The sequence below is a fragment of the Saccopteryx leptura genome, chromosome 12 (genome assembly GCF_036850995.1).
Source record: "Saccopteryx leptura isolate mSacLep1 chromosome 12, mSacLep1_pri_phased_curated, whole genome shotgun sequence".
NCBI lineage: Eukaryota > Metazoa > Chordata > Mammalia > Chiroptera > Emballonuridae > Saccopteryx > Saccopteryx leptura.
The window spans coordinates 22,176,408-22,195,241 of record NC_089514.1 but is presented as its reverse complement, the minus strand read 5'-3'; the positions used below and the strand labels follow the sequence as shown (position 1 = coordinate 22,195,241).

Below are 18,834 nucleotides of genomic sequence, written 5' to 3'. Positions count from 1 at the left end.
ACTGAGACACCAGACTGGATAGGTAAGGTAACTCAAACACATTTCTGGTTTTCTCCAGCTACGCCAAGGAGCTAGATCCAGAGCTTACAAAAAGCCGGGTGACATTTCCCCCCGTCTGATGGTGCACAGAACCATCACACTGTTACATAGAGAACTGTAGAAGGGGCCTGAGATCAAAACAGGCTGGAGATGGAAGTCCTGGGGAGCAGTGCCCTGTCCCTGAGAGGCTGTAATCAGCTTTACCTGACACCGAGGGGTCTGTGCACAGCCAGAGTCCGCAGTTCCGGGACCGGCCCTGGCAGAAGGTCACAGCTGAGAGAAGGGAAAAGAGAGTTTGGTGGTAATGTGGCTGCACGGCTGATATCAAAGCAAAACTGGTGCTGTGTGGCTTCCAAGACTAGGTTAAAGAATAACTCAAAATGTTCTCTTACTCTCTCTCCTGGGTCATTTATTCTGCAGAAAGCCAGCCACCATGATGTGAGGACACTTGAGCAGTCCTCTGGAGAGGTCCACCTGGTCAGGACTGAGGCCTCCTCCCCAGGCCAGTGAGGAACCAAGGCCTTCCTTCTACCAACAGCCATGTGGGCTGCAAGTCTCCCTCCAGACCCAGTTAAAGCTTCAGATGACTGCAGCCCTGGCTGGAAGCCTCATCGTCCCCTCCTGAGAAAGCCCAAGTCAGAACCACCCACTCAAGCGGCTCCTGTATTTCTGGCCTGCAGAAAGAGTATGAGATCGTGCTGATTGATTGGGGGTAACTGCTTACACGGTTATAGATAAGCAGTACAGTAACCCAGCATGATCCATGGTGTGGAAATACTCGTTGTAGGTAAGGATGCCTTGCGAAGTCCCTGGTGAGTTCTGAGAGTCACAGTCCAGTCTTCAGGGGTTCCTGTGTAAGGCCACACCCTCGGTGGCAGAGAACTAGTCACTCTTCAATTAGTTCTTGGCATGATACTGCATCCATTCCAGAACTAAGAGCCTGACAATTGACCATTAAGTAGCAGTTTGATCAAAGTTATTCATCATGAGCTCAATATATCTTACCCACCACACAATAATAAAGTTGGCTGGGTATAGCAAAAATCAATTTCATGATGGAAATGTATATTTAAGAGAACTTCAAGCTGGCCCTGAGTTGCATAAGAAGTATTAATTTTTAATTAGATTGTAATAAGTTAAGAATGGGATATTGTAATCCTCAGGTTAACCACTGAAATAGTAAAAGAATGTGTAGTCTGGTGTTTTTGTTTTGTTTTATTTTAATGTGAGAGAGAGACAGAGAGAGAGAGGGACAGACAGGAAAGGAGTAAGATGAGAAGCATCAGTTTTTCGATGTGGCACCTTAGTTGTTCATTGATTGCTTTCTCATATGTGTCTTGACCAGAGGGCTCTAGCTGAGCCAGTGACTCCTTGCTCAAGCCAGTAACCCTTGGGCTCAAGTCAGTGGCCATGGCATCAAGTCTGTGATCCCACACTCAAACTAGTGAGCCCGTGCTCAAGCCAGCGACCTCGGAGTTTCACCCTGGGTCCTCTGACAGCGGTCCCTCTGGTCCCTGTGACCCCACTTCTTCCTCTGTTCTGTTCCTCAGTTTCACTTTGTTCATTAGATTCCACATGTAAGTGAGATCATATATTTGTCTCTCTCTCTGCCTGGTTTATTTCACTCAGCATAATAACCTCCAGGTCCATCCATGTTGTTGTAAAAGGTAAGATTTCTTTCTTTTTCATGGCTGGGTAGTATTCCACTGTGTAAATGTACCACAGCTTTTTAATCCACTCATGGGGGATGAGGGGACGAGAATCAGAGAAAGTGAGGGGATTAGTGAAATTACATGTATGATACATAACACACAGACACAGATAACAGGACAGCAAATCCCAGGGGGAAGGGGAGAATTAAGATATAAATAGGGGGCAAAGGGATATAAATAGGGACACGGGGGTGGGGGTGAGGGTGCTAAATTCAGTGGGACACTTGAACCCACGTAAACACAATAAATTAAAATCAGTAAAAAACAAAAACAAAAACTGGGTCCTCTGCATCCCAGGCCGACGCTCCATCCACTGCGCCACCACCTGGTCAGGCTGTATGTAGTCTGTTATTTTTAAGCCTACAATCACTGAAAAGGATGAAAATTTTACTCCAAATATAAAAATATTGCTAGGAAATTTTACTTAATCCCCTTTTCAGAGAACTAATGGAAATGTTTCAGTTGTATGAAAAGATATGCACTCAGTAATTAATGTTTTTATTCAATAATGAGGGGCTGAGTGAGATGGAAAAGCACAATAGTAAATACCATTTGGGAAGAAACAGTGAATAGAGAAGGCATGGTCCTTACTTACGTAACCTAAAACTACCAAAATGGACACACAATTGAGAGCGCGCTTTTACGTTATTTGTTTTAAACAACAGAGACCCATTTACTCTGGCTTAAGTGAAAGTATATTTATTTCAGGATCTACTAGATTCATGACTAGGAAACAGAACCACTAATACAAAGATCTTACAGGGTCATGGCTACAAGCCGGGGCTCTGGAACCAGAGAGACCCAGCTCAGCTCTTCCACTTACTCGTTTTTCTTTACTGGCACAAGTTAGTTAACTCCTCTGGGCGTTAATTTCCTATTATTTAAAATATGCAGCTGTGGTTATCTCACAGACTCTCATACTTAGATAATGTATGTAGAATGTTAGGGAGAGTGGCTTTCTCAAAGTAAATGCTTAATACAGTTTAGCTAGTACTGTATTTTTATCCCAAGAGCAGTTATGCCGTCTGTAACTGGTGTTACAGACTGAATGTTTGTGTCCCCCAAACATATATGGTGCAATCTAATCCCCAGTGAGGTGGTATTTGGAGGTGAGGCCTTTAGAAGGTAATTGGTCATGAGGATGGAGACCTCATGAATGGGATTAGCGCCCTTATAAGAGCCAAGAGCTAGCTTGTCTTCTTTCTGCCCTGGGAAGACACAGCAAGACAACCCCCTGCAAACCAGGAAGAGAGCACTCACCAAGAACTTGATCAACAGTGCCGGCAACCAGCTCTCTGACTTCCGGCCTCCACAAATGGGAGAAATACATGTGTGTTGTATAAACCACCTTATTGTAACTGTCTATTGTAATTTGTTACAGCAGCCCAAACCAGGACACCTGATCTGTCAGGTTCTTCAGGAAAACAGCACCAACCAGGCTTGTGCATATAGCGGGAGCAATTTATTTGTAAGGAACTGGCTCATGCCATGGTGGAGGCTGGGAAGTCCAAAACTTATACATCAGGCGGGCAGACTGTTAAGTCAGGCAGGAGTTGGTCTCAGGCTTGAGTCTGAAATCCACAGGGCAGGACAGCAGACTGGCAGGAGTTTGTCAGGGCTTATTTCAGCCTGGAGTTGCAGCCAGCTTCCTCAGCACCAAGACTGGGATGTACGAGGCAAGAAGAAAACACAGAAAACCAACCAGGCCCCATTGCTGAGGCCCCTAGCAGGCCTGCCGTGCTCCAGGGGTTTTAGTGTTACTTAGTGGGAGAAGTAGGGAGGAAAAGAAATCTACTCCATCCAGCAGCAGTATTCAGATTATCTTTTTTAATGTAGCCAAATTTGTTTTCTTTTGTGGTGTTTGGGTTTAGAGTTATATTTAAGAAGGCCTTCTTCTTGCCAAAGTCAAGAATTCTCTGATGGTTCTTCTAGGATTATTTATTCACATATAAATCTTACCCCCTTGGAGTCACACCGTGATTAGTTTTATGAATTTATGAATTAGCTAGCAATGTTATTCTAAATTTGCCCGTTACGTACTATCTGAATTATTCTAGCCAAGATTTCATCATTTAAAAAGATGCCTTCATCTATTTTTAAAACTAGAACTTTGTCCTTAAAGGATACAAGAAACTATGCTAGAGCTACCATATGGGGGAAAAATATCTATTTACTGAAGTAATAATTAGAATGAAGAAATGTTTTACTTTTTATCTACTTAACGAATGCTTTAATAGTACAAGATGTATTGGAATAGTAATACTATGTACTCCTTTAGATCCTATTTTTAAGAAGTTTCTTAACAGCATATTGAAAATAATAAATGGTAAAAAAAAAATACAGAACTGGGATGACCACCTGTTTTCATGGTATTAAACGGAAACTTCTATTTTAGGTTATTTACGACAAAGGAAGGAATTATAACCAGAACCATCCTCATTTTCTCTTAAATCCCATTTTCTGACCACCCCCTTCCCCTGAAATACATTCATGGAAAATTTTGATATCGACACAGTTTATATCCGAAGTCCTCTTTATCGAATGTGAAAGTTCCTATTTGTGTCAGTGACAGCTGTTAGCATTCCGATTCGTATCAACAACCACTCCAGTGAAGGGGAAAATTGCCTCTACATTGCCACGTCTCCCGATTTCCCTATTTCCTTCAGCTTTTCTTATAACTCTCCACGGTATCCAAAGACAGAGACCATGATGATTATACAGAGTGACGCCAACACAAATGGCAAAAAACAAAGAACAATTAAAAAGCAGGGAACTCGGGTAAAAAACTATTTGTGGGCAAGGGCAGCTGGGAGGACTACTTTACTACCCCCAAATAAATGTTTATCAATGTGCAGAGGAGGCACCTTGATGAACGGACGGAGGCTTGTCATGACTGACAGGCGGAGACAAAGCCTGCTCACTGCGGCCCTGCCAGTTACCAAACTGACTCATTGGCCCCTCCCTCCTGAAGCGGCAGGGGTAGGGTGTTCGGAAGGTGGATGTGTTTGGGCCTGGGAGAAAAGTCCGTTTTCTCTCCTTTTAAGGACAAAGAGAACCAGCCGGGTAGAATAATTCGATCAATGAAGTGAGATGAGAAATCTAGTCATTGTGATTTGCAATTGTACATATTAAAATAATTATTACTTTGTTCTCCGATATTTGCCAAGTTTCCAAATATTTGTTCTCTAATATTTGCCATCTTGACATATACAAACTATGAAACAACATGTGAGTTGGTTATATTAATAGGCACAATTTATTTTACAAGAAACTATGAAACAGTGTTATCTTCAGCTATCACACACAAGCTCTGTTTAAATACTGCACACTCTAAAAACTGATGCCAGAACATTCTATAAGTCAGTTTTAAATCAGTTTCTGGACAGGAAGGGTCACATGAAAAGTTTATAGGAAGATAACAGCCTTTCAAGCGGAATATGGCACATGAATTAGTCTTACAATAATTGTAGAAACAATAGTTACTGTTCAATGCAAAATTTCATGATACACGCACGTCTTCTAATCAATGCACATGCTGAGATAACTCAGGCCAGGCCTCAGTTCCTTCTCGGGAATCTGGCTGTGCCTGGAGGTACAAATACTGTACATAGACAAAACATCACCGCAGGAAGTACCTAAACTTCAGACAGCTCCAGATCATTTCTAGAGAACTATAATTAGCTGAACGATGGCAAAGACCCTTAAACATACAGCCTTTCTTCATTCCGTTACATCCTAGTAAGGAGAACTGCACTACAGTAAATGCTATTTATATGCACTTTATTCACACATAAGTGATGATTTTTTTAACTATCCATCTCGATAGCTATCTCGTTTTTCTTTCTTGAAAATCTCAGCTCTCCTACACCTGTTCTACTTGACCCTTTGTCCCTAGAGCCTGTATTTCTGCTTTAACAGAATATTTTCCCCTTTGAGAACAATTGCTGGAAAGCCAGCCTGAGAGAGGAAATAGAAATGTTTCTCCTGTATTTGTAAAATATTCTTTTTTCCATCGGAATAGCCATCCAATTATAGAATGGAACCAGTGGAAATCAGGGCAGGGTAGACACGGCTTGGCCAGGAAGCGTGTATCCTATGAAATCCTGCTGTGGTGCCATGCGGGTGTCAGGAGCCAGTGACAGTCACACGAGTTCTCCAGCCAGGCATCCGTGCTGGCACCTGCTCCGGCTTACTCCTCGGACACCAGGGGAGCTGCAGGCGCCCCCTCGGCGCACGCCAGCCCGGCGTGGCAGCGCAGACACTCCTTGTCCCCTTCCGCAGAGGCACTAGGCCCACAGTCCGCCAGGGAGGCTGCAGTTTCGGCCTCTGGCCGCTCTTCACTAACACAATTAGAATGGACATCCCGTTTGCCATCTGATAAAAAAACAAAAAAGTCATTTTGTTTTGGCCATGTGCCAGAAACTCTTCCAAGAGCTTTCCGCATGGTCTTTCATCCTCGTAACATTTTTTTAATGAGGTAAATTATTTCCATTATCATTATTTTACAAATGGGGAAACTGAGAAGAGGGGTTTGCTAACTTATTCAGTTTCTAGTAAAGCAACAAAACTGGCATTTGAACTCAGGGCTCCGGCTGCAAAGAGAGGCCTGGAAATCAGGACAGTCTGTCTGCCTTTGAATACACTCTGCATGAGTTAGCTTGATGGCTATGGGTTAACTGTCTGTACAAAGCCGTCTGCTTACCTATCCTGTGGGCGGTAAGAACGCCTATCCAACACGGTGGCCAAGGTGTCTGTCACCCCAAGAACAGTGTGTGGCACAAGCTGATGCAGAACAGTTGAAGAGTGTTCCCACTCGACTGACAGTCCTGCCCTCCCGCAGGACTTGTGTAGAACATGACCAGCTGTTACTCACTGCCCTCCACACACAGGATACAGGTTTTGTCCAGAAAGCATGGCTGCCAGAAAGCCTGACCTATCCTCTTAACAATATGTTTATACAAATTAGATTTAACTCTGTACAAATTATCCAATCCCGCTAATAGTGCTTCTCAACCCAGTGGTAGAAGGGACATGGTCCCTTGAGGGGTGAAGGGGGGCGTGCTTGGTATCAGTCACCTGGGCACCTCTTCAAACTGCAAGCACTCCGCAGAATGTACGGCAGGTACCCCGGGCGCAGCACAGGACTGGGGGCAGTTTCCCTGGCCAGCCTGCGAATCACTGCTGAAGCAAGTCCCTGTTTCTGACCAAAGTGACTCACACATTTCATGAGCGAGGGAGAGGAAAAATACTATGGAATTTACTGCTCTGGGACTTGGAGAAGTATAATGTGTGCATTTTTAGATCTGCTATTTAATTGGAATTCATAAATCTCTCATTTCACCGGTAGTTTTTTAATTAAGAAATTTAAAAAGCTTCCAACCTTGAAATCTTTGGGTAGCCATTAGGGGAAGTTTAATTATTTCCTTAGTCAAAGACCTTAAAATCCTTTGTGAACAGAGTAACAGTAAAGACTCATTGAAGTTCCTCCAGGTCCAGGGCAGTCAGAAGGGAGAACGTGGCATCAAATCAGAATTTTATATCTTTTGTTCTCTAGTGATATGTAGGCTGACTGTATGCTGTACTTTATCCCCCGCAAAATAGGGACTCAAAATAGGGACATATTTGAGATCACACATAAGTGTGACCCTGATGCTGGACCCCAGAGAAGACTCAGTTCCTGCAGACCCTGTGTTAGAATCATCTCCCATTCCTCTCCCCACTAAGGAGCAGGGTCAGCTCGGTCTTCCTATACGTACTGTTTTCCTCTTCGCTCTTTTCTTTGGCAGCTTCCAATTGTTGTTTCTCATAAATGTCCTTGAGATTCTTACAGACTTTCTTGTGTGCAAACCAGTGTGTTTTCTGGCAGGTCTGATCGCAGTATATTACCTGAAAGCAATTACAGCTTTATTGTCATTTCAAGAGGTGGGACTGCAGGATTTTTCAGTTATGACATTATACCAAGAACTATGCTATAAAAATGTTAAGTTTTCTATATTTTATTTTGAAACCAAAACGTGGATATGTGTATTGATTTATATTTGTAATTTTAGCTTACACTTTATAACAATTATGGATATATAACAATGGCCTACCAAAGACTCTTAGCAAATAATTTATCTAAGAACCTACTATGTGCCAGAATTGAAACGGTCAAGGTGTTATCCAAAGGAACCCCTGTCCAGAGAGCAGGCTGGGGCAGCCTGTGGATGCAGACACATACCCCGCACAGGATGTAACAACAGTAGGAACACAGAGGAAGCCATGACTCACTCTGGCTAAGGAGTCAGGAGACAAGAGAAACGGGAAAAGCATTCCAAGCGCAGGGACTATCTTGCACAAAAATGAAAGAAAGGGGAAATGAATGACATGTTCAAGGACAGCAAGAAGTTTGCGTAAATGAAGCTTAGACTTTTGCAAGATCACATGCCAAGCACTACGGTAGCCCCTGACACATAAATGATGTTGCAGATTGTATTACTGGCCCCCATTCTTCATTCTTCCCTCATCCGTACACTTTCCCATGGGATCACAAAGTTCTTTTTACTGGAAGACAGGAAAACTGCCTTCATATTTGGCCATGTGGCTCTTTCTGGCCAGAGGAATGAGAAGCATGGCAGTTTCCAGGGTGGACCTCAGTCGGCCATACTGACTTCTATCATACTTCTGCCATCAGCACGCGAACACGCTCGGCCAGGCCTGCTGCTCCACGGAGGGTGACAGGCACGCAGGACAGAAGTGCGCGGGCTGAGCCCAGCCAACCACGGACGGAGGATAAATAATAATTGTTCCTTTCAATGCTGACTTCTGGAGCCTTTTTACATGGACTGATAGTTAACCTAAACAGAAGCTCTCACTTAGTGATCGCAACTTCAGCCCCATCTCACACATAAGGAAACTGAGTCTCAGATGTAAGTAATTAAGAAGTCGGATAAATAGGTCACAGCAGAATGCGACATGTTACAGAAGAATATGCTAAAGAATGGTAGCCTTAAAACAAGAGGAAACATTTTCTGTAGGGTAAAGTGAATGTAGAGACACACGCATGTGTGCAATATCTGAGTGTCAGAAACACAACAAGCACAAGTTATTTTAAAGAATTATCTTTACAAAGATAATTCTAGACGAAGAAGGTAGTATTGTTCAGAGAGCTTTAAAACTGGGGACAGTCAGAAAGGAGTCAGTTTGACAAGGAAGAGTTGACGAAGAGATTGTAGTTAAAGTCACTATCAGAATATCAGGTTCTCATATATGCACCAGCTTCAGTCCCCTGTATATGATCTTTCTTTCATTTTCTCATATTCATTCATTTATTCATACCCTTTCTTTGTTTGGGGTCAGGAGTTGAGGCAGCCTGGGTGTTTGGCAGAAGATAAGGCAAAGAACTACACTTATTTTTAGCTCGCTTCCAAATTACCTTTAAGTATTAGATGCATCTATTGTATTAGAAAACTCATGTCAACCATTGTATTTATAGAATATTAAAACAATTATCAACTTAGAAATCTAGCCAGATGTCAAACTTCAAAGAACTTCATTCTTACCATTCTGCACACTGAGCATCTCTTACTTGCTCCCTTTTCTCCACAGGTGGTACAAAATTCAACATCCACAAAACCCACCTGCCCAGTGATGGCTTGAGTAAGTACAGAGAACGCGGTGGGTTCAGAACCCTAGAGTGGGTATAAAGAGGAGAAAAAAACATTCTAAAATCATTGTGGAAAGACTACTGAGATGCATTTCATGAACTATGTTATCTAGAAGTAGACGCGCAAAACATAAATCCTTAAGCCTAGAAATTATACAAACTTTATGTACCACAAAACGACAAACAAAGCTCTGCCCATGGAAGACATTCAGCCTAAAAACAAACAGGATACTGTAGTCAATGGATCCTATAAAACCAGAGCCGTTAGCTACCTTTCCAGAAGTTAAAATATACACTATGAATTGATAAGGCCAAACGGCTTTAACAGTATCATCTGTTACAAGGCTAGAGCAACATTTTTCAAGTGCATCCACGTCCCAGCCTTCCTGAGAACTCTGTGATACAGAAGCCAGAATCCCACACGAAGCAGAGGCAAGCAAACCCTCTGCAGCAGGGCCCTGGCGTCACACTGTCAGGAAGGGCCAGAGGTGATCCTCATGGGGCAGCCAGAGGAGCCAGCAGGTTACGGAGAAAGGCTAGTATGGCTTTAAGGCTTTGAACGTGTAGTATCGCAGAACCCCTCCGGAAGGAACCAGTGGCTATCTGGGATGCTCACCACCACCAGCACTCCAGATAGATAAAGTTGTCCTCAGAGCAGAATATATGAGGACATTTTTAAAGACAAATTTTTCTAAAATGCATTAAATCCTACTTCATTAGTAAACCTTTTCTCAATGACTCAGATCAGCAGGATAAACAATCATTATACTCCACAAACTCTAACGACATTACTCTATGATCCAGGGCTAAGATGATGAATTGCTGACCCCAACACTGACCTGCTCTGACTTTTTCTAAAGCACTCTGGGCCGCTATTTTTAGTTCTTCCATTTCCCCACTTAAAGGCAGAATGTCAGCTACCACTTGTTAGAGCTGGAAACACCTCATGGCACCCACTGCCAGTTGTTTCTCTGACAGCCATTTTCCCAACTTCCTTACTAACAGAGGCGGCATTTTGTTGGGAGCAGCCAGAAAACACTTTTCCCCAGATGCCTGTGTAGCTAAGAGTGGTTGTGCAGTACAAGCAGCGGGTTCCTGGGGCAGCTGGAGATCAGGGGTCCCCAAACTTTTTACACAGGGGGCCAGTTCACTGTCTCTCAGACTGTTGGAGGACCAGACTATAAAAAAAATATGAACAAATCCCTGTGCACATTGCACATATCTTATTTTAAAGTAAAAAAAACAAAACGGGAACAAATACAATATTTAAAATAAAGAACGAGTAAATTTAAATCAACAAACTGACCAGTATTTCAATGGGAACTATGCTCCTCTCACTGACCACCAATGAAAGAGGTGCCCCTTCTGGAAGTGCGTTGGGGGAGAGATAAATGGCCTCAGGGAGCCGAATGCGTAGTTTGGGGACCCCTGCTGTAGATCCTTTCCCCTCCTCTCCCCTTTCTCACCTGCCTGGGATGGGACTGTGAGCTCGGAGGAGCATCAGATGCCTAGCAACCGTGAGGCTGTAAGCCTCCTAGATGCATGCCGATCTACACAGTGGGAACAGTGGGAAAATGTCTAGGTCCTCAATCGACTTTTGAGCCACTGTGCCAGATTTGGTGTGCCTACTTTTGGGCTTCTAAGTAAGTAAATAAATCCTTTTTTATTTAATTCATGGTTGACTGGAGTTCGATATGTCCAGCCAAAATGCATTTGTCATTAATAAATCACCCTCATAATTTGCTAACTTTAATCTTCCAAAAGCTTCAACACTACAGAGCCAAGTCTATGAAAAAGGGCCAAGCATCTCTATGGAGAATCATGGAGAGCTCTCGTGCATAAATCAATGCATGAACTTCACGAGAGCATCTTGGCTGCTCAGGTCTTTCTTATTCATGGTTCTGAAGAGGTGAAGTCTTCCTGTCTAAAGGAGCCCCGGGAGCCACTCCTAGTCCTGAAGTTTCACACTGAGAATGAGGCAACACCCTAGGGATGGCGAGAAGAACCAACACTGCCGGAGGGCGGGAGGAAGCCATGGAAGGGACTCCTGTCCGGATCCATTTCTTGCCTAAAAAACAAAGGCTGGGCCCTGGCCGGTTGGCTCAGTGGTAGAGCGTCGGCCTGGCGTGCAGAAGTCCCGGGTTCGATTCCCGGCCAGGGCACACAGGAGAAGCGCCCATCTGCTTCTCCACCCCTCCCCCTCTCCTTCCTCTCTGTCTCTCTCTTCCCCTCCTGCAGCTGAGGCTCCATTGGAGCAAAGATGGCCCGGGCGCTGGGGATGGCTCCTCGGCCTCTGCCCCAGGCGCTACAGTGGCTCTGGTCGCAACAGAGCGACGCCCCGGAGGGGCAGAGCATCGCCCCCTGGTGGGCAGAGCATCGCCCCCTGGTGGGCGTGCCGGGTGGATCCCAGTCGGGCGCATGCGGGAGTCTGTCTGTCTCTCCCCGTTTCCGGCTTCAGAAAAATACAGAAAAAAAAAACAAAAAAAACAAAACAAAAACAAAGGCTGATAAAGGATTTGATTGAGATTTATAAAAAAGCATGCTGGTCTAGAAAAGGTGAACAGAAACGTATTCAAAATATTGAAGGCAGAGTGTGTCTTCTGAAATATTGCTAAAATAACCAAAGGGCACTAAGTAATTTAAAGAACAGATAAAAATGTTAAAATTTACTTCCCATAGATGCAAAGTATATATAAATGGATTTTTTTTTAAAGAATGGAAAATGTATCATGTCAGAGCAGTAGGGTGGAACAGAAGAAGCTGGGACATACTCTGAGACCGTTTATTAGGATATACAGCAAGCGGGGACTCGTCCCTTCACATCTCCACTGACCGAAACCACCACCCAGACAATCAGTTCCTACTTTCATCTAGTCGCAGTGGTCAGCAAACCGCGGCTCACCAGCCGCATGCGGCTCTTTGGCCCCTTGAGTGTGGCTCTTCCTCAAAATACCACGTGGGGGCGCTACCTCGATAAGAAATGTGCCTGCCTATATAGTTTAAGTTTAAAACATCGAGCTCTCAAAAGAAATTTCAATCGTTGTACTGTTGATATTTGGCTCTGTTGACTAATGAGTTTGCTGACCACTGATCTAGTGAACACGTGGGTATCTGTATGACACAGCAGATGTGTACCCACTTTCACGGATTCAGAGGTATTTAAAAATGCAAGTTTTCACTGTAATGATCTGCATTCCAACACAGAAAAAACACTGTTTACTAGACCACAAGCTATATAAGTGGAAAGAAAGCATCTGAGAAGGGAAATGGATAAACAGAAACAGGGTTAACAGGCAGACCTATCTCCATGGTTGCTCCTGAAAATTTTATAAAGAAAATTATTCCTCTTTATTAAATAATTTATTGCTGAAGAGATTTCCCTTTAAATGTACAGAACGGGTTTTGCAGACAGAGCGAACCAGGAGCCTTACCATTTCAACAGGAGCGATGCTCCGCACCAGCTGCTGGAGGAGGGTGGCTTCGCAGTAAGGAAACTTTCTGATACTTTCTCTAATGATCTTCTCTTGATATATCGGAAAGCCGTCCGAGGGTCGGCCTTTTAACAAGCTGAAAGATATTTTTTTAAAAAGTAACTGGAGTTAAATCACTAGGTATTTCCTCCCAGCTGAACCAGGAACTTTTAGTAGTTTCTTCTTGGCTGTTTAAGATTTCATTTTCTCTTCACATCATGATTAGACTCAAGTCTAACTACTGTGCTATCTCCACGTTAGGGTGGGCCCTATCGGGTCTAGGGGCCTGGAGAGAAATTTATAACAGTGAGTCCTGCTATAAAACACTCTACACGTTGTTATCAGATGAGCTAGTTACTTATTACCATGTCAGTTATTTGGACGAAGAATGAAAGTCACACCCTTCTGCCTTAGTTCACTTTTCTCAGTAAAACTAGAGGAGAAGCTGACCCCTGATGGTCACTGACAGAGGGAACACACAGCTGTCCCCAGACGACCGAGATGCACTGAGCGTCACTCTGAACCCGGAGCAGCCCCCTGGGGCGTGGCACACCTGCCCTCAGACTTGGACTTGGGCTACTTTCTACTGTAGGATCTTCGGCATGCTACGTAACCTCTCCAGACCTCAACTCCTCACCTGTCATCGGGGATAACAAAAACATTGTAAAGCGTGGACCAGAACAATCAGTCTATACAGTCTCAGTATAAAACTGTCCCTGTTTCCTGCAGACTGAATGTGATCCCAACAATAACAACTACTGCTAAAATGCTTCAATCTTCACTCGATTATGAGGCTTCATAGAATAGAAAAGCATTATCCACTTGAGTGTACTTTATACGTGGCACGGTAAGACCAGTACCTTTTGATCAGCGTGTCCAGCTTATTCTCTCCGTCTTTGAAGAAGTTAACGCACTTCTGGAAGATACAGCTGAGGTAGTGCATCTTCACAGCCAGGACTTCGTTCATGTCCCTCTGCTTCATACACTGCTCGCAGATCAGATCCATCACCTTGTAGCTCTTGCTCAGGGCCGCTTCGTCTGCCAGCAGAGGGTTCTCACTGATAAGCATCACGATCTAGAAGAAATTCTAGTGAGCTTAGACATTCCACTGGAGATCTTTCCATGTAAAAATGAGGTAGTCAGTTTTAGTTGACGTCAAAAGATTCCCAAATAAAGTCATTCTTCCGGCCACATATTTACTATATTAATTCAAATGAGAATGCAGATGGCCTCGATCAACGTTGTAAGACTAATATAGAAGGACCCTGATACTGGGGAACTCTGTTTGGCAGTGTTAGCATGTGACCTGCCATCGTGGGGGTTAGCTGGCTACTCAGAGTCATGGTTTAGTATCTCTGTTAAAAGTACTTTTACAAAAGATAAAAATGGCATATTTGCACACCCTTTATATACAGAATCAAATCAACAAACAATCACTACTTCCAGTTAACATTACTGAGCTTCAGAATTTCATGGCTAGAAGAACTACAACTCTCGTTAATTCTTATTAATTATGAGGAAATGAAACTTTTATAGAAATAAGTCTAAAATAAAAGGTGTATTATTATTATTTTTTTACAGAGACAGAGAGAGAGTCAAAGAGAGGTATAGATAGGGAAAAACAGGAACGGAGAGAGATGAGAAGCATCACTCATCAGTTTTTCGTTGCAACACCTTAGTTCGTTGATTGCCTTCTCATTTGTGCCTTGACCGTGGGGCTACAGCAGACTGAGTAACCCTTTGCTCGAGCCAGCGACCTTGGGTCCAAGCTGGTGAGCTTTGCTCAAACCAGATGAGCCTGCGCTCAGGCTGGTGACCTCGGGGTCTCGAATCTGGGTCCTCTGCATCCCAGTCCGACACTCTATCTACTGCGCCACCGCCTGGTCAGGCAAAAGGTGTACTACTTTCTGATTAACTACACTTCTCCTTGGAAATTTTCCTAATATGTTCAATCACTCATAGTAATAAAAAGTAAATCAAAAGGAAAACAAAAATAAGTTTAAAAGGAGGAATATTAAAGAGTTACTAAATCTGATGCATTATGAATCCCAATATTCCCGTATATGCACAAATTAAGCTCAAATTTACTGTAGTGAGGAGTATATTTTTTACTGGCTTTGTTATGGGGTAGATACCTCGGAAGATCTGCATAGGACAGCTGTAAAAATTTAGTGACATAACAGTAATGTAAGCACGTGGGTAACATGGCCACAGTTGTGCACACTGAGCAGAAAGTCGGTATTCATTAACCGACCTGTTACAGCTACATACCTATCTCAGCTCATGTAATTGTTAGGGGACAACAGGTAGCACATTTAGATTCTTTTCTTTAGACATGAAGAAATATAATTTGTTAACACAGGACTAGCCTCCTATGTGAAAGTTTGATATAGATTAAGTGTTCTTGTAAAATTAAAATATAATTTTTACTTATTTTTGACACTACTAGATTCATATATAAGCTTGTTTTACTTAAAATATGGTACTCAGTAATACATTATTAGAATTCATGAATCCCTACTGGTACATTTGCTAACACCTTTCCCTACCAGAACATATATCAAAAATTAACTGTGACACTGAAGACTCACTATTAGCATTTATGCTTCTGCAGTCAACTATAACCATTTGAAGCCATTTGTTCAATATTTTTGAATACAGCTTTTATAATGAAAAGGATAAGATCTTAAATGTACAAGTTTAAGATCGTCAAAAAGTCTCAAATATTTTTTGTTTTTTAAGACATTAGGCTTTATTTATTTTATAATATACAGCAATATACACACAAAAAAAATGTTACATCACCACAGCTCTACCATGGGCTTATAGCAACATTTACGCAGCTGCATGCAAAATGATAATACCAGAACTAGCTTCCTTCTTTTAATATCCAGGAGATAATAAAGTAATATATTATGAAGAATATCCTTGTTATTAATCATTAATGCAAAATAAATATATTTCTGTAGGTATAAAAGCCAGATATAGATCATCTCACTGAGAACAGCTACCTTAGAATATGTTTCTACAGTGGCATTTTGAATTCTTTTAATTTTTAAATCCCATTTTTAAAAAATGGGATTTAACAATTCTGGGCTTCAAAATCATTCTAACAATCAGAAATGGGGTCATCTGCGCAAATCTGCCTCCTGACAACTGAAAGGCCCTGCTTGACTCTGTTGTCACTCTTCCTGTGGTCGGTTTTCCTCCTTTCTAACCTCTGTAATCTGGGCCGCAGCACAATTCCCCAGGTCCCTGCTGAAAACAAGCATCTTTATTGCTCCAGCAGCCACTTACCCCCAACGCAGATGTAGCTGGGCCAGGAGCACTGTAGCAAAAAGATGAGCTGCGCAGTGAGGAGGATTTGTGTGTGTGTTTTAAAGGTCTTTAGCTTTGCAGAGTGGCTGTTAATTACATTTTTATAACGCACCCTATGAAAACCCTGGCCAGCGTGACGGGTAAAGCAATGCAAATGGGCCACCGCAGAAGCAAGTGGGCAGCTTTTATCCGAAGTGTGGATTAAAAAAAGAGTTTCAAGTGAATAGGCCACTTATCCCCACAAAATGCAAGGCCTGGTCTGAAAGAAGGTACTATAATCATAGAACAGTAGCTCTTATAAGACCAAGTGCTCTACAAACTGTAATGTAGGCTATGTTGGTTTATCCACCTTTATAACCTATTGCCTGGGAAGCTCAGGCTGAGGGGGTCAACAGGGCTTTGTGAAACCACACACACCCTCCACATTGAGAAATACCGTGTCCTAGGACGGCTGACGTCTCACCCCAGCCGGCCCTCTCCCAAGAGGAACAGTGCCACGGAGGGGCCGGTGCTGCTGTTCCTAGGAGTTCTGTCTCTCCTGTGTGCTGGGTGGACAAGAACCACTGATACAGAAGAGGCTAAATACTTCTGAAAGGTTAAGTCAGTCCCACTTAGGATAATTAGTTTGACTCTACCGGTTTTTTCAGAATGTGAAGGGAAACATTTGTGTTTTGAATAAAAACAATATAGACGGCAGTTGTCTGTCTTATGGGAAAGATCTGCTAGTTTGTCATCTCTCTTGATGGCCCAGAAAATTAATTTGGGCGAAGGACCACATTACAGGTATTTTCTGTTCGACTGTTTATTTCTTGAGCTTCAAAGACTACATGCAAAGGTATGCATTGAAAAAGAAATAAAATGGAAATGGCGCCGTGAGCTGCGCGTCCGACAGCTCTCCCCTAAATCACAACAAATTTATCAACTAGAAACAGAAAAATCTATCCTCGGAGCATTCCGGAATTCCACACAAACTGATAGCAAAAGGACTGTTATCACTTGAATCTGAGAGACGAGGGTGTGGAGGAAGCTACCGCAGGGACGTTCATTCAAGCCGCGAGGAAGTGCGCCTGGGGTGAGTCATCCCGCACTCGGGAGCCGCGAGCTGCCGCGAGCGGAGCCGCCGTGAGCCGCCGCGAGCCGAGCCGCCGCAAGCCGAGCCCGCAAGCCGAGCCGCCGCGAGCCAGCGCGAGCCGCGGGGCGCGCGCCCGGTCCGGTTGCAGAGTGAGCACCGCTTACGTTCCCAGTGGCCCGCGCACTACGAGTGAGAGTCGCCAGCCACCAGTGCCCGGAGCACCCCATTCGCGCGCGTGCCCTGGGCATTCCACGCGTCCAGAGCGCCCTACTGGCCCGCACACCCAGGGGGCCCCATTATCCTGCGCCTGGTGCGATCCAGCGGCAGGGCGAGCGGGAGAGGCTTGGGAGATTCTCTCCGTGGGCGGGGCACCTCACCCAGCCATTCAAGCTAACAATCAAGCGTTGGGGGAGGGGCGCGTGCAGGCAGCCTAAAATACCTTCGGGAGCACAGCTGCGACCCAATCACTGAAATTAGCTTAACCCATGAAATCTGCGCACCCTCGGTTCTAATTGATAAGATCTCTCTCAGTTCAGCAATCCAAGACAAGAGGTGTGATTTTTTTTTTTTTTTTTTTTTTTTTTAATTTTTTTTTTTCATTTTTCTGAAGCTGGAAACGGGGAGAGACAGTCAGACAGACTCCCGCATGCGCCCGACCGGGATCCACCCGGCACGCCCACCAGGGGCGATGCTCTGCCCACCACGGGGCGATGCTCTGCCCCTCCGGGGGGTCGCTCTGCCGCGACCAGAGCCACTCTAGCGCCTGGGGCAGAGGCCACAGAGCCATCCCCAGCGCCCGGGCCATCTTTGCTCCAATGGAGCCTTGGCTGCGGGAGGGGAAGAGAGAGACAGAGAGGAAAGTGCGGCGGAGGGGTGGAGAAGCAAATGGGCGCTTCTCCTGTGTGCCCTGGCTGGGAATCGAACCCGGGTCCTCCGCACGCTAGGCCGACGCTCTACCGCTGAGCCAACCGGCCAGGGCGAGGTGTGATATTTTTTAGTGCCTCTCGCTAAAGGGGCGGGGGCAACTTCTGATTGATAGAGCCTCCATATTCAGGGATAAACGCTAACAAGAAGGACTTGGCAGATAATAAGATCTATACCACACTAGTCGCAAGCAGAGACTAGTGCCTCTTCTTCCCAGCAAAAACAGGCTACAAAGTGTGGAAAGCCTGGGTTGAGAGGTCCAACTGAATGATAGGCGCTGAACAGTCACCTTGACAACAATTGACTCCCACCCCCGCCTGATTACACTGGAGGCCCTGACTGCCAGAGCCTTTCCCAAAGCTTTGCACTGAGTGGGGATAGAGTGGGGATTTCCCAGCTCTTTGAGCCTCTTACTCCCCAGGCAGAAGCAGTTGCAGCCTTATAGCTGGATCACCAGGCTGCTAATTCAGAAAGGGGGGACTAGGAGAGAGACTCCAGGAAAGCAAACTCTCTCATCATTGGACCCTGCAAACGCCAACAAGCCTTGACTACCAGCAAGACTAAAGCCAATTATATGACATTGCCATAGAATCCCATCAACTGCAAATCCCTACCTAAGTGTGACACAGGGGCAGAGCCTGGGGTACAGAGTCA

The 18,834-nt window shown here is 44.3% G+C and overlaps 1 protein-coding gene across 1 annotated transcript in view; it reads right to left on the bottom strand.

Annotated features, from left to right (window-relative positions):
* Positions 1-4,984: 4,984 nt before the first annotated feature.
* Positions 4,985-18,834, bottom strand: part of ANKMY2 (ankyrin repeat and MYND domain containing 2) — a 37,259-nt gene continuing 23,409 nt past the window's right edge. Inside the window, exons 6-10 of the mRNA XM_066353746.1 lie at positions 13,727-13,941; positions 12,828-12,963; positions 9,293-9,421; positions 7,508-7,637; positions 4,985-6,125 (exon numbers count right to left, since the gene is read on the bottom strand). Of these exons, the coding sequence (XP_066209843.1) occupies positions 5,941-6,125; positions 7,508-7,637; positions 9,293-9,421; positions 12,828-12,963; positions 13,727-13,941 (795 nt within the window). The 3' untranslated portion in view covers positions 4,985-5,940. The remainder of the gene's footprint in view (positions 6,126-7,507; positions 7,638-9,292; positions 9,422-12,827; positions 12,964-13,726; positions 13,942-18,834) is intronic.